This window comes from Odocoileus virginianus, chromosome 4 (assembly GCF_023699985.2).
Source record: "Odocoileus virginianus isolate 20LAN1187 ecotype Illinois chromosome 4, Ovbor_1.2, whole genome shotgun sequence".
Taxonomy (NCBI): domain Eukaryota; kingdom Metazoa; phylum Chordata; class Mammalia; order Artiodactyla; family Cervidae; genus Odocoileus; species Odocoileus virginianus.
The window spans coordinates 37,289,700-37,304,525 of NC_069677.1; the positions used below are offsets into that span (position 1 = coordinate 37,289,700).

Consider the following 14,826-nt stretch of genomic DNA (forward strand, 5'->3'; position numbering starts at 1 on the left):
AGTCGAGCACTTTATAAAGAACAAACTCTTTCTTCCATGTTTTCTAATAGAAAAAAGAGAACTTTCATTTGCATTCTTGTGAATATTTAATAGCTTTCTGTCTTTGATTTTATTTTCATCTTTCTAATACTGATTTTCTTACCTAGAAGTATACAGCCTGGAGTGTGTCCATTTCTTTATGAAGGTTAACCTTATTCTCTTCAGTTTATTGCTTAACACAGTCCATTATTTCAATATGGGTTGTTGTTTTTTTGTTTTTTTTTTTTGCAAAGCCCCTCCTTAGGTGCTATCACATTAGTGCCTCCACAAATTAATCTGATGGATAGAAAGAAAGTGTATGAAATAATACCTTCTCTCTAAGCCTTCCTGTCTGTCCCTCACAAGCACAGATTTGAAGGCAGCCACGCTACAGCTCTTGGGTGGAATATTTACCTGATAACCATTTATGCATCCACTTGTTTGTCTGATATATAGTCTGTTCATGATACAAAAATGGCTCAGGCACATCCCAGCTCTGGGGAGAATTTCCAGGGTCCAGGAGGCAGCGGTATGGGCTGAAGGACTTAGAGAGAGATACTTAGAATGTCCATCCTGTGGTTACTCTGTCTAATCCTTAGTTTTGCCAACCCTGATTCATCCTGAGCTGACCGTCAGGTGACTATTACTTCTATGTTAAATAATTTAAAAGCTTGAGCATCACCTAGAATGTTAAGGAGGGAAAAAATACCAGTAATTCATATTTTAAACATGGAGTAAGGTGAAAAACTGCTTTGACTTGGGCAGAAGTGGAGAATGTCTCAGTGCCCGCTGACACCTGAGCTTTGAAGAACACGCTCACCATTATGTTTTGTGTGATGAGGACACCTTTCAGGCTAGAAGGTTATAGAGAAACTTGGAAACGCTTTACTTCGGAGATTTGCTTCTGTAACTCTCCAGTGATCCACAGGAGGGCGACAGAGAGCACAGAATGGCTCCATTCCTGATCAAGGTGAGAAGAGTGAGGAGGGTGTGCAGGGCTCCCCCAAGGTCTCCGAGAGTGATGTGCCTTGCTGACAGTGGGGCACCTCGGAAAGGCATGCTATAGAATCATGAGCTTAATTACTTATGATGCTGGACAGTTTCTTGGAACGTTCAGCCGGAACAGGCATGCCCAACTCATGAATCATAGCTCAAGTCATCATTAATTTCTACCACGCTGTGGACTTGTGCCCTAATCGCTGCTATCTCTCACTGGCTCTCCCTTGCCCCTGTGTGTCCCTGGCTCAGGGTTCATCTGAGGAGATGGTGCCTCTCTAGAAGGAGATAAATTTCTTCTGGGTATGAACTTAGTCCCTTGAAGTTAAGTTTCCAAGTCCATGGATCAATAGCAGACATTCACATACATCCTGTTCTTGCTCACTGAAAAGCAAAGTCCAAAAGTGATTCTGAAATTGCCGATTAAAAAAATTTTGCCTAAAATTTCATTTTACTATGTGAGAATCTTGTTCATTTCTACAAATTGTCCCCTTTACCTATCCAACCCTAGTGTTACTTTTTCCAGCTTGCATTTCCTGCCTTACTTAGATAGCTCACCTCAGTGTCCCCTGACATGTAGTATGCTAAATCTCAGCTTTAGTTTTTCACTGATTCCTACCTCCTTGAACTGTCCTTTCCTGAGAGTGATTTTTTTTATCCTAATTCTTTAAGGCCCAGCTCTGGTTCCTTCATTCCAACAGACCTTCCAGGAATGATTTTCATCGGGATCTTTCTCTTCACTGGTGCCTGTCGGCCTTTGGTGTGATTTGACATATAAACTGTGCAAAAATGCCTTCGTGATGTAACTGCCATACACCGCCTGAGTTGTATGTTGGTGGCAAGGATGCCTTTGAACCCCATTGTGCTTTATTAAGAGCTAGATGTACTCTGTGACTGGTTGATCCCTATGTAGCTGATTGGACCTATTTTTGTTGTTGTTGTTGTTGTTCTAGTATTTCAGAAAAATGTGAGTTTCCTTTTCTTTGGATTGTCCTTTTATCCATGGGTTCATCTCTTCTGTTTTTCAGGTCAAAAAAATTCCAGTCATTTATTGAGAGCTGCTTGGTAAAGAACCACAGCCAGCGACCAGCAACAGAACAACTGATGAAGCATCCATTTATACGAGACCAACCTAATGAACGACAGGTCCGCATTCAGCTCAAGGACCATATCGATAGAACAAAGAAGAAGCGAGGAGAGAAAGGTGAGATGCACACTTTTATTTCAGCGAGGGAAACAAAAGACCAAGTGTCATGGGCCCTTGGTGTGTTTGGAGGGACCGTGGGGGTTTCAGATAGCCTGCATTATTCTTTAGCGTGAGGACTGCCTCAGAGATCACAGCCTGTGGGCATCACTAGGGGCAGGCTGCTGGAATGGAATCTTTCATGAAAGAACAGAACTGCAAGAAATATTACCTTTTCCAGGCAGTGAACAAAAAGTCATGTTGAGTGATACTATGAAGTGGTTTAACACGACAAGTGATTTTCTTAATTCAAATGAATATTCACGTTTCAAAGGCAAAATCTACAGAAGACAGCAACCTTTAAAAAAAAAAAAACCCATCTAATTGACATTTTTTTCAGTACTGGCACTCTTCACCATTTAAGTTTTTGTGCTCTGAGGCTCATTTTTAATTTAGGTGTTTGGAAGTCAGAAAGAATTTTATTGTAGTCACAGGAATTTTACAAAGGTTGCCAGGCTACTATACAGAACATTGCGTTTTCCCCTTTGTTTTATAAATTCAAAAACTCTTTTTTCTTAGGGCTCTATCTGTTGTCCCACCCTGTCTTTTCACTGCATTACTGGAATAGGCATGAGTCCAACTTGGGGTCCTGGGCCTGCATGCAAGTTGTTTGAATAGAAACTCAGAATTCCTTAACTAGCGTCCTGACCAAGTTGAACTCACCTGGTCTGGGGCAGGTTTTATGACTTAGTTGGGTAGGGCAGTAGGGAAGGTGGAGAATGGGAACGAAAGGGGGAGAATACAGAGAAGAGATGGGGTGAGAGCTCCCTGGTGGTGGCAGGAAGGGGAAGCTGGTGGGGCTGACAGTGAGGCGGAAGTTCCGGCCTGATGAAGTGAGCGCTGAGCCTGGGTGGGGAGGTCCATGGCGATACGCTTGTCTGCACTTCTGTCCTCTCCACCTTTCTCCTCTGCTCTTCACGATCCAGAGGGAGCTGAGGAGGGTGGTGGGCAGCGAAGAACAGAGGGCGCCCTCCTTTGTAGTAAGTCCCCTACTTAACAAACGAGTTCTGTTCTGAGAGCCTCTTCCTAATCTGATTTGTTCATAAGTCCCACAAAGTGAGCCTGGGTACCCAACCACCACAATCCACTGTGTAGTACTGTACTGTAATAGGTTCATAATAACTTTCCACACAAATAATATGTACATTAAAAAATCAAGCACAAAAAAGAAAGAAAACATTTTTAATCTGACAGTACAGTACCTTGAAAAGTACAGTAGTATAGTACAACTGCAGGCATACTGGAGCTGGCACGCACGTTTGCATCTTTGAAAGTTCACAGCTGTATTTGAATTTCTCTTCTTTGTCTCTACAGCTAATATCTGTCACATGGCAAAGTATGAGCAGGGTCCTAGGGGTGGGTGGTGAGCAGTGTAAGAGTCAGGACGGGGCAGAGGTAGATCAGCAAAGGCTAAGGGGACAAGGAGAAATCCTCAGTGAACATTTCAAGGAAAGTTCCTTCTTTGCGGTCAGCCTCCGGGACTCAGGAGAACGTGTGATCAGGTTAGACTCAGGAGCAGGAGGTTTTGAGGCGAGGCCAAAAAGGAGACCTATCTCCAGCTCTTAGTGGGTGGAGAGGGATGACATGTCAATGTAAACCCAAGGAGCTGGGAAGGCAGTGCAAGATGCACAAACTAGGCATAGAGAGAAGTAGATGAGTCGAGGTTAAAAAGTGCCAGGACCGATTCTTCAACTGCTACTTATTAATAGTGGTCTTGGGCCACTCCATGAAGTCGGAATTTTAAAGGGAATAGTTTAGAGCAGTGTGTCAGACATGCAGCCCATTAAAGGCCAGCTTTCCTAAAAAGAAAATTTATTCTCCTATACATGTAGATTAGGTTAAGTACTTAGACTCTTGTTTTCACACTCAAATTCTGAGTTCAAATTCTACTTCTACCCCTTAGTTATGTGAACTCCACCCCTGTTTTCTCATCCTTAAAATAGGAATGGGGGTATAATAATAATTACTATTGTCTGGCATTTTTGCAAAGATTAAATGAGATAATGCATGTAAAATGCTTACTACAACTTCTGGCATGTAGATGTACTCAATAAATATAAACTATGCAAAGAGCTGGTTCACTGGAAAAGACCCTAATGCTGGAAAAGATTGAGGGCAGAAGGAGAAGGGGGCGGCAGAGAATGAGATGGTCGGATAGCATCATTGACTCAATGGACATGAGTTTGAACAAACTCTGAGAGACAGTAAAGGACAGGGAAGCATGGCATGCTGCAGTCCATGGGGTTGCAGAGTTGGACACAATTGAGCAACTGAACAACAAACGCTTATTTAGAAAATTCTTTATTGACATAACTTTGCAGTAGTATTTACGGTTACTTTCTGAGACCTTGTGACCTCCTTGCCTCTGAACTCTAAGAACGGATAAAGCGTGTTCCTTGAGTTGTTTGCACATTTTAGGAGCACAGACTCTGGACTGGGACTCAGAACTCACCATCCTGTGAAAGCAGACTATTTTTAACGTGTTCCTTCTCTGCAGAGTAGAAGAGTAAGATTCCTGGTAGTAGGCATATTCAAGAATTGCATGGTGAGCTAAGGAACTTAATTCTGTTTAGGCTTAAGATATACTAACAGCCTTTTTCTGTCTGCTCCCCAAGAAAGAGTATTGCCCAAATGAGACTTCCTTCCAGTTGCTTGATTTGATAAGTGACTTAATTTGCTCCTTCTAGTACTTGTTCACTCTCTTAGTAGCTCTAAGATCAGTTTTGGGGAGAATCAAAAATTTTAATGTGCATTGTTTATGATTTCTTAACCTGATACTTGGGCTTTCCTGGTGGCTCAGGGATAAAGAATCCGCCTGCATTGCAGGAGCTGCAAGAGATGGTTCTATCCCTGGGTTGGGAAGATCCCCTGGAGGAGGGTGGAGGAACACACTCCCGTATTCTTGCCTGGGGAATCCCATGGACAGAGGAGCCTGGTAGGCTACAGTTCATAGGGTTGCAGAGTGGGACATGACTGAAGCAACTTAGCATGCATGCACAACCTAATACTGTTTTTCCTCAAGATATCTTGAGACATGCTAATTTAAGACAGCAGTGCAAAAGCAATCATGCTGGATTCTGATGAAGTATTGCAGGTGAGGAATCTGACAAGAGTTTCACCCTATTGAAGAGAAATAATTAGATTAATTGTGTAGTTCTGTTTCTTGCTTTAATTTACTTTAATATATAAAATTTCTGCAGTTTACTTTGAATTCTCTGTTGCTTTGTTTCAGGAAAGTTTGGAATATTAAACTTTCAATGTGGAACTTTGACATACTTTATGAAGGGTCTTTACATTTTGGTGGAATAATATTTTTTAAAAAGTGACCTGAAAGCTTCATACATATCTAAACATGTAAAGCTGATTTTTATATGATTTTTAAAAATACACTTGAAGTCACCATGCCATGACTTCCTTTCATAATCACTTATGGAGTAGGATGGAAAGCAAAGTGTGTTAATGATCAAATTCCATAGTTCTTATCATGTGACTGCTGCCTCCTGGTGGTAACATAAGCAAATTGCAGTTTCAGTTGCTTTTCAGGGACACAAATGTCTTCAAAGTTGTAATTACTAACCCACAGCTATCAACAGATGATAGCCCTGTGACAACCTCCCTTGCTTAAAATGAAAAGCTCCTCCATAAGGCTCCCCACTGCCCACAGAAAAGCCTCAGCATGTTAAATATCAGCAAGTCACATCAGACCTGCTGGCCTTTCTCACTCCATCTGCTTTCTCACACCAAACACCCAGAAACCAATGTTTCCTGAACATTCATGCACTGTAGTACTGTCAGCCTAACTCAGGTAGTTATGTTGCTTAGATGCTCCTTTTCCAGCCACTTTCAGCTTCCATCTGCCTGTAAAGGGGCTACTGACCTTCCAAGGTCCAGCTTATTTCTTCGCCAAAGACCTGGCTGTTCCTTCCCCATTTTGACCCATGGACTTAGCAGCTTTTTCCTCTGATACCTCATTGCTCTTTTTATGTATTTCTGTTTAGTATATAATGTGGTGAAAAGAATGCTAATTATAAAGTTGGAAAAATTCTGGGTTGAATTCTAAATCCAAATCTCAGATTTATTAGTCATATTACTTAGCCACTTATAATCTCAGTACCTTTGCTTGCAAAATGGGTATCATATTAAAGGATTGTTATGAGAAGTAGATGAGAGAACATAAGTAATCTAGCATAGTGACCAGCATGGGTGATACCCAATAAAAATTAGTTCTTTTTCTTTATAATCATGGTGACTCTGATTATTATCTGTCCATCTTGACCATCAGATTCTAATCTTCTCCAAAGCAGAGACTCAATCTTATTCATTATTGCATGTTAATACGCTAAACATATTTGTGAATTAAATGAACATCCCAGTGAGTCAATAAAAACACATTTAACCCTATATTTTTAGTCACATATGCTGTCAAAAGTTTCTTTCTGTTCTTGAGATATTGAAAGGCAATTTTTGAGTCCAGGTAAGTTATAATAAAATTTCTACTTTAAAAAAAATGATTATTACTGTCAGTAAGTTAACAGTGACCCGGATTGGGTTGCTGCTGCTGCTAAGTCGCGTCAGTCGTGTCCGACTCTGTGCGGCCCCATAGACGGCAGCCCACCAGGCTCCCCCGTCCCTGGGATTCTCCAGGCAAGAACACTGGAGTGGGTTGCCATTTCCTTCTCCAGTGCATTAAAGTGAAAAGTAAAAGTGAATTTGCTCAATCATATCTGACTCTTCGCGACCCCATGGACTGCAGCCTTACCAGGCTCCTCCGTCCATGATTTTCTAGGCAAGAGTGCTGGAGTGGGGTGCCATTGCCTTCTCCGCCGGATTGGGTTAGGTGCTTCTATAATGGAAGTTAACAGGAACTGAGAAGTTCTGTTTCAGCTTCTTGTCTTCACTTGCATGTGAATGCTGGGCTTTAAGGAGAGAGCCTAGAGTGGCTGGGGCAGTCTCAGATGTTAATTCCATGCACTTGAATCCAGCTGGTGGGTATTGTTGGGCCACAAGTCAGAACCCTGGAGCCTGCCCCAGGTCAGCATTTAGGACAGCCCTTTGGGCCTCGGTTTACTTGTGCAGAAAATGAAGGGTGGGCTTTCCTGAGCTGCAGCGCGTTCTGTGCACTGACCTTCCGTGGGTCTCTCTCTAGACGAAACGGAATATGAGTACAGCGGGAGTGAGGAAGAAGAAGAGGAGAATGACTCCGGAGAGCCCAGGTAGGCAAGCAGGAGCCTCCTCTCGTTTCACACTGTGAATTGTGCTTGTGTGGAATTCACATCCTTTTGATTTATAGGTTCATTTTTAAGAATCCAGCAGGGTGGTCTTATCTAATTTATTGCCCATGCATGTACTCATTAATTTGGGAAATTTTCCCTAGGCAGGCTGTATGAGAACATGAAAATCAGCATATTCTTTATCTTGTCTTCCAAGATTTATTTCCTTGTTTCCTCGTATATATAGAATTGTAGAATGGGGAGGAGGCAGTTATCTGGGTAATAGGCTAACAGTACTGCAAACTGCAGCTTTCTGGAGACCTAAGTGGTGTGTTTTAGACTTGAGTTATTCAGTCTATTACTTCATACCTTTGAGACGTTTAGGCGGCCACTGTCCTCATCACATGCCGTGGTATTTTCATCACAGCCTAATCCAAGAGGAAACAGCTTCCAGGAAGTCAAATTACATTCTCGAGGTGAACCCTAAATAGAACTCCCATGCCCATTCCTGCTGTCATATGTTAGCTCCCAGAATCAAGTGCTGCTTTATTACCATCATCCCTACGTTTTAAATTTCACTTGACTTTGATTCTGACTTTTTCCTAGTCTGTGTTTATAAACAATTAATGCCAGTGTGCTCACACCACCAGGATTTCTTTTTTTGTAAGAGAATTGAGCTGATGGCAGTTTGGTGAATCAAAGAGCATGGCCATGTACACCAGGGTGGATGCACTGTTCATGTGAAGTGAAATCTGTTGGGGAAATGAACAAAGCAGTAGGGTCACTGGGGTATATAGAGGTCTCCACCCTCTAGCTATCCAAGGATGGGGCCCAGCACTCAATAAGGAACAGATTCTGTGTGACTGAGGCAGAGCTTCCGAACCAGCGAAGGGTCCAACTCAGCCACTGCTGCTGGAGTGAGCTAGTGCATCCCTTTTCTGAGCTAACTTGGACCTAACCAAGCTGGATTATTGCTAAAACTACTGGAAGAGGAGATCCAACCAGTCCATCCTAAAGGATATCAGTCCTGGGTGTTCAATGGAAGGACTGATGTTGAAGCTGAAACTCCAGTACTTTGGCCACCTGATGTGAAGAGCTGATTCACATTTGAAAAGACCCTGATGCTGGGAAAGATGGAGGGCGAGAGGAGAAGGGGACGACAGAGGATGAGATGGTTGGATGGCATCACCGACTCAATGGGCATGGGTTTGGGTAGACTCCGGGAGTTGGTGATAGACAGGGGAGGCCTGGGGTGCTGCGGTTCACGGGGTCGCAAAGAGTCGGACACGACTGAGCGACTGAACTGAACTGAACTGGAAGAGGACAGGACTGAACTTACAGGGCTGACAGTTTTTCTCTCTTTACCTGCTATGGGAATCTTCAAGGTCAAAGACTGAAGGAGAATTCTTTCCTTCCATCTGGGTACTTAACATGTTGGCTGCCCCCAGTTTAGCTGCATAAAGATGATGACTGTCAAGTAGTGATATGGAAAATGAACATTCCTATAAAGCAAAGGGCCCAATGCCCTGCTTTCAGAGACGTTGCACACTGTTTTTCCAAAGCTTGCTCAGACAGACACTTCAGCCCTTCTGATCACTCTCCATGGAGCTGGGACCCTTGTCTTAACTAATACTTGCTGTATTGTGTGTTAGGAGTCACTTAGTGGGTGACCTAAATGTCCCTAACTCTTCTGTAATTGTAACATGTCTATATATGACATTGAAGATTATCTTTCAAGTCCTGTTTTATGGGCACATCTAATTAATTTTCATGAAATCCTGAAAAGTAAAAAGGGACAGTGTTGATTTCATTATGGAAATGAGGTAACAGCCCAACACTGGCAGCCAGGCCACACGTGGAGGTAATGATTGGGTCGGTAATACAGCTCAGATCATCTGACGTTAATTCAGCATCAGGTAATATTAATAGATTGTTCTCGTGTGCACAGGAGACTGGGTTCCCTAAGCCCCTCTCCCTTTGCACAGAGCATGTGGCCATCATTTTGGGTTGGTTTAGAGTCCTGCACAAAGGCTGCAGTTTTAAAGGAAACTTATTAGTAGGCTCCAAACGCTGTCTATGAACCAAACCTTTTTTGTTTGTTTTTTTATTAGTTGGAGGCTAATTACTTTACAATAGTTTAGTGGGTTTTGCCATACATTGACATGAACCAGCCATGGATTTACATGTGTTCCCCATCCTGAACCCCATTCCCGCCTCCCTCCCCATCCCGAGCACTTGTCTCATGCATCCAACCTGGACTGGCGATCTGTTTCACATTTGATAATATACATGTTTTGATGCTGTTCTCTCAGATCATCTCACCCTCACCTTCTCCCATAGAGTCCAAAATTCTGTTCTATAATCTGTGTCTCTTTTTCTGTCTTGCATATAGGGTTATCGTTACCATCTTTCTAAATTCCATATATATGCGTTAGTATACTGTATTGATGTTTATCTTTCTGGCTTACTTCACTCTGTATAATGGGTTCCAGTTTCATCCATCTCATTAGAACTGATTCAAATGTATTCTTTTTAATGGCTGAGTAATATTCCATGGTGTATATGTACCACAGCTTCCTCATCCATTCGTCTGCTGATGGACATCTAGGTCGCTTCCATGTCCTGGCTATTATAAACAGTGCTGCAATGAACATTGGGGCACACGTGTCTCTTTCAGATCTGATTTCCTCGGTGTGTATGCCCAGCAGTGGTATTGCTGGGTCATATGTCAGTTCTATTTCCAGTTTTTTAAGGAATCTCCACACTGTTCTCCAGAGTGGCTATACTAGTTTGCATTCCCACCAACAGTGTAAGAGGATTCCCTTTTCTCCACACCCTCTCCAGCATTTATTGCTTGTAGACTTTTGGATAGCAGCCATCCTGACTGGTGTGTAATGGTACCTCATTGAGGTTTTTTTTTTTTTTTTTTTTTTGGAGGCTAATTACTTTACATCATTACAGTAGTTTTTGTTATACATTGATATGAATTAGCCATGGATTTACATGTATTCCCCATCCCAGTCCCCCCTCCCACCTCCCTCTCCACCCGATCCCTCTGGGTCTTCCCAGTGCACCAGGCCCGAGCATTTGTCTCATGTATCCAACCTGAGCTGGTTATCCGTTTCACCCTAGATAATACACATGTTTCAATGCTGTTCTCCTGAAACATCCCACCCTCGCCTTCTCCCAGAGTCCACAAGTCTGTTCCATACATCTGAGTCTCTTTTTCTGTTTTGCATATAGGGTTATCATTACCATCTTTCTAAAGTCCATATATATGTGTTAGTATACTGTAATGGTCTTTATCTTTCTGGCTTACTTCGCTCTGTATAATGGGCTCCAGTTTCATCCATCTCATTAGAAGTGATTCAAATGAATTCTTTTTAATGGCTGAGTAATATTCTATGGTGTATATGTACCACAGCTTCCTCATCCATTCGTCTGCTGATGGGCATCTGGGTTGCTTCCATGTCCTGGCTATTATAAACAGTGCTGCGATGAACATTGGGGTGCATGTGGCTCTTTCAGATCTGGTTTCCTTGGTGTGTATGCCCAGAAGTGGGATTGCTGGGTCATATGGCAGTTCTATTTCCAGCTTTTTAAGAAATCTCCACACTGTTTTCCATAGTGGCTGTACTAATTTGCATTCCCACCAACAGTGTAAGAGGGTTCCCTTTTCTCCACACCCTCTCCAGCATTTATTGCTTGTAGACTTTTGGATAGCAGCCATCCTGACTGGCGTATAATGGTACCTCATTGTGGTTTTGATTTGCATTTCTCTGATAATGAGTGATGTTGAGCATCTTTTCATGTGTTTGTTAGCCATCTGTATGTCTTCCTTGGAGAAATGTCTGTTGAGTTCTTTGGCCCATTTTTTGATTGGGTCATTTATTTTTCTGGAGTTGAGCTGGAGGAGTTGCTTGTATATTTTTGAGATTAATCCTTTGTCTGTTGCTTCATTTGCTATTATTTTCTCCCAATCTGAGGGCTTTCTTTTCACCTTGCTTATAGTTTCCTTTGTTGTGCAAAAGCTTTTAAGTTTCATTAGGTCCCATTTGTTTATTTTTGCTTTTATTTCTGAAATTCTGGGATGTGGGTCATAGAAGTCATTGAGGTTTTTATTTGCATTTCTCTGATAATGAGTGATGTTGAGCATCTTTTCATGTGTTTGTTAGCCATCTGTATGTCTTCTTTGGAGAAATGTCTGTTTAGATCTTTGGCCCATTTTTTGATTGGGTCATTTATTTTTCTGGAATTGAGCTGCAGGAGTTGCTTATATGTTTTTGAGATTAATCCTTTGTCTGTTTCTTCATTTGCTATTATTTTCTCCCATTCTGAAGGCTGTCTTTTCACCTTGCTTATAGTTTCCTTTGTTGTGCAAAAGGTTTTAAGTTTAATTAGGTCCCATTTGTTTATTTTTGCTTTTATTTCCAATATTCTGGGAGGTGGGTCATAGAGGATCTTGCTGTGATTTATATCGGAGAGTGTTTTGCCTATGTTCTCCTCTAGGAGTTTTATAGTTTCTGGTCTTACATTTAGATCTTTAATCCATTTTGAGTTTATTTTTGTGTATGGTGTTAGAAAGTGTTCTAGTTTCATTCTTTTACAAGTGGTTGACCAGTTTTCCCAGCACCACTTGTTAAAGAGGTTGTCTTTTCTCCATTGTATATTCTTGCCTCCTTTGCCAAAGATAAGGTGTTCATAGGTACATGGATTTATCTCTGGGCTTTCTCTTTTGTTCCATTGATCTATATTTCTGTCTTTGTGCCAGTACCATATTGTCTTGATGACTGTGGCTTTGTAGTAGAGCCTGAAGTCAGGTAGGCTGATTTCCTCCAGTTGAACCAAGCCTTTTTATGTCACTTTATGGCAGTATCTTAGGCTTCCCAGGCAGCACTAGTGGTAAAGAACCTGCCTGCCAATGCAGGAGACATAAGAGACGCAGGTTCGATCCCTGGGTCAGGAAGATCCCCTGGAGGAGGGCACAGAAGCCCACTCTAGTATTGTTACTTGGAGAATCCCATGGACAGAGGCGCCTGGCGGGCTACAGTTCATGGGATTGCAAAGAGTCAGACACAACTAAAGCGACTTAGCTTGCACGCACGTGTGGCGGTATCTCACAAAGCATGCTACCCGCTCTCTAAGACAGAATGATCCCCTTGTCAACCACAAAACCCACTCTTCCCCTGTCATTCCCCATCCCAATTTGCATCACCACCACAGCCCAGATGCCAAGAAAAAACCTGCAAGTCATCCCTCACTCCACACATTGGATCCATCAACAGGTTTTACTAACTCTGTCCCCAAAGGCTTCTCGCCGCCTCTGACCCCACCACTCCCACCCGATGAGTCTCCACCCTAGAGTCACTGCAGTAGCAGCCCGATGGGTGGCCTTGCTCGCCCTCATACACCGGGCAGAATAGCATCTACGGAGCAGTGAATCTCATCCTGTTACTTTCCTGCTGATAAATGTTCCACACGTGGCATCTGCAGCCTCGTGCTTTACCCATCTCCCCGTCTCTGCCCTCCTCTTGGACCCCTCTTGCTTTCATTCACTCTGCTCTGGGAAGACAGCTTGGGGTTCAGTCCCCCACAAAGGCTGCCCTTGTTGCCATGACAGGCCTCTAAACTTGCTTTCCCTTCTGCCCAAAAGAGTCTTCCCCTACCTCTTTGTGTTCAGCATTTAGGGCTTAGCTCAACCATCATCTTCTAGGAGAGGTCTTCCCTGATCTAAAAGAGAGTCCTCATCCTCTCCCCAGCTCCCTGCCACTGTCCCTCTTAAAACTCTTACACTTTTTTGTCTTCTGTAGAGCCTATTAATATCTGAAATGATGTTGTTTGTAGAATTTGTCTAATTATTTGTGTCTCTTCCCCACGAGATGAAAATATGTTTAGTTACTGCTCTATCCACTAGAGCCTATTACAGTGCCTGCCACATAGTAGGCATTCAGTGATTGTTTAATGGATTTATCTCAAGAGGAAGCTGCCAGAAATATTAAAAATACTACGTCTGTTTGAACAAGTAGGAACATTCCCCTCCTGGCTGGACCACTGTGCAGAACCAAGGAGTCTGTAGCTTGAATTCTAGGAGGTTAAGTGATTGAGGATATATCCATCTATGTAGAGCAGGCTTCCTCACCGCTTCTGATTATTCATTCTTATTTGTTGGCTTAGTTCTTGCTTAGTTCTTTCTTAAAAGTGGAAATAAACCAGTCTGGGACTCAGGGCTTGCGGTACTCAAAAAAGCTTTTAGAAATTAGAGTGTGAGGAAGGAGCTCTGTGGACCGTCCTGGAGAGAAGTGATGAATTCAGGAATGGGAGAGCTCTATGGCGGTGGAGACAGCCTATGCCTGCAGTAATCACAGTGAAGGGGAGGCTGGACTTGAGTTAGTTCCCTGGACCCTGTTTCTTTGCCGAGGTGAGCAGTGGAATTGATGGAGGCTCAGAGAGCCCGTGCTTGGCTCTCCTCCACGGGGACCCCAGGGTAGCGATGACCCCACCCGGAGTGGCCTCTGATCCGTCGCTCTCTCCTGCCCGCAGCTCCATTCTCAACCTGCCCGGGGAGTCGACGCTGCGGCGGGACTTTCTGAGGCTCCAGCTAGCCAACAAAGAGCGGTCCGAGGCCCTGCGGCGGCAGCAGCTGGAGCAGCAGCAGCGGGAGAACGAGGAGCACAAGCGGCAGCTGCTGGCCGAGCGCCAGAAGCGCATCGAGGAGCAGAAGGAGCAGCGGCGGCGGCTGGAGGAGGTGAGGGCGGGCCCTGGCGCCCGGGGCCCCTTCCTGGGTGTCCGCGTGGCCCTCGGTCTCCCTGCTCAGGCTGTGGGCTGCCCGGAGCACTCACCCCTGAGCCGCGGAGGAGGAGGTGAGGGCGGGCCGTGGCACCCGGCGTCCCTTCCTGGGTGTCTGTGTGGCCCTCGGTCTCCCTGCTGAGGCTGTGGCCTGCCCGGAGCACTCACCCCTGAGCCGCGGAGGAGGAGGTTAGGGCGGGCCGTGGCACCCGGCGTCCCTTCCTGGGTGTCCGCGTGGCCCTCGGTCTCCCTGCTCAGGCTGTGGGCTGCCCGGAGCACTCGCCCCTGAGCCGCGGAGGAGGAGGTGAGGGCGGGCCCTGGCGCCCGGGGCCCCTTCCTGGGTGTCCGCGTGGCCCTCGGTCTCCCTCCCGAGGCTGTGGCCTGCCCGGAGCACTCACCCCTGAGCCGCGGAGGAGGAGGTGAGGGCGGGCCCTGGCGCCCGGGGCCCCTTCCTGGGTGTCCGCGTGGCCCTCGGTCTCCCTGCTCAGGCTGTGGGCTGCCGGAGCACTCACACCTGAGCCGCGGAGGAGGAGGTGAGGGCGGGCCCTGGCGCCCGGGGCCCCTTCCTGGGTG

General features: G+C 44.6%; 1 protein-coding gene across 7 annotated transcripts in view; it reads left to right on the plus strand.

Moving 5' to 3' along the window:
• Positions 1 to 14,826, plus strand: part of TNIK (TRAF2 and NCK interacting kinase) — a 389,309-nt gene that overhangs the window by 282,458 nt on the left and 92,025 nt on the right. For all 7 annotated transcript variants that reach the window (XM_070466423.1, XM_070466420.1, XM_070466421.1 and 4 more), the window contains exons 10-12: positions 2,043 to 2,218; positions 7,404 to 7,470; positions 14,008 to 14,212. In XM_070466423.1, coding sequence (XP_070322524.1) covers positions 2,043 to 2,218; positions 7,404 to 7,470; positions 14,008 to 14,212 — 448 coding nt within the window. The remainder of the gene's footprint in view (positions 1 to 2,042; positions 2,219 to 7,403; positions 7,471 to 14,007; positions 14,213 to 14,826) is intronic.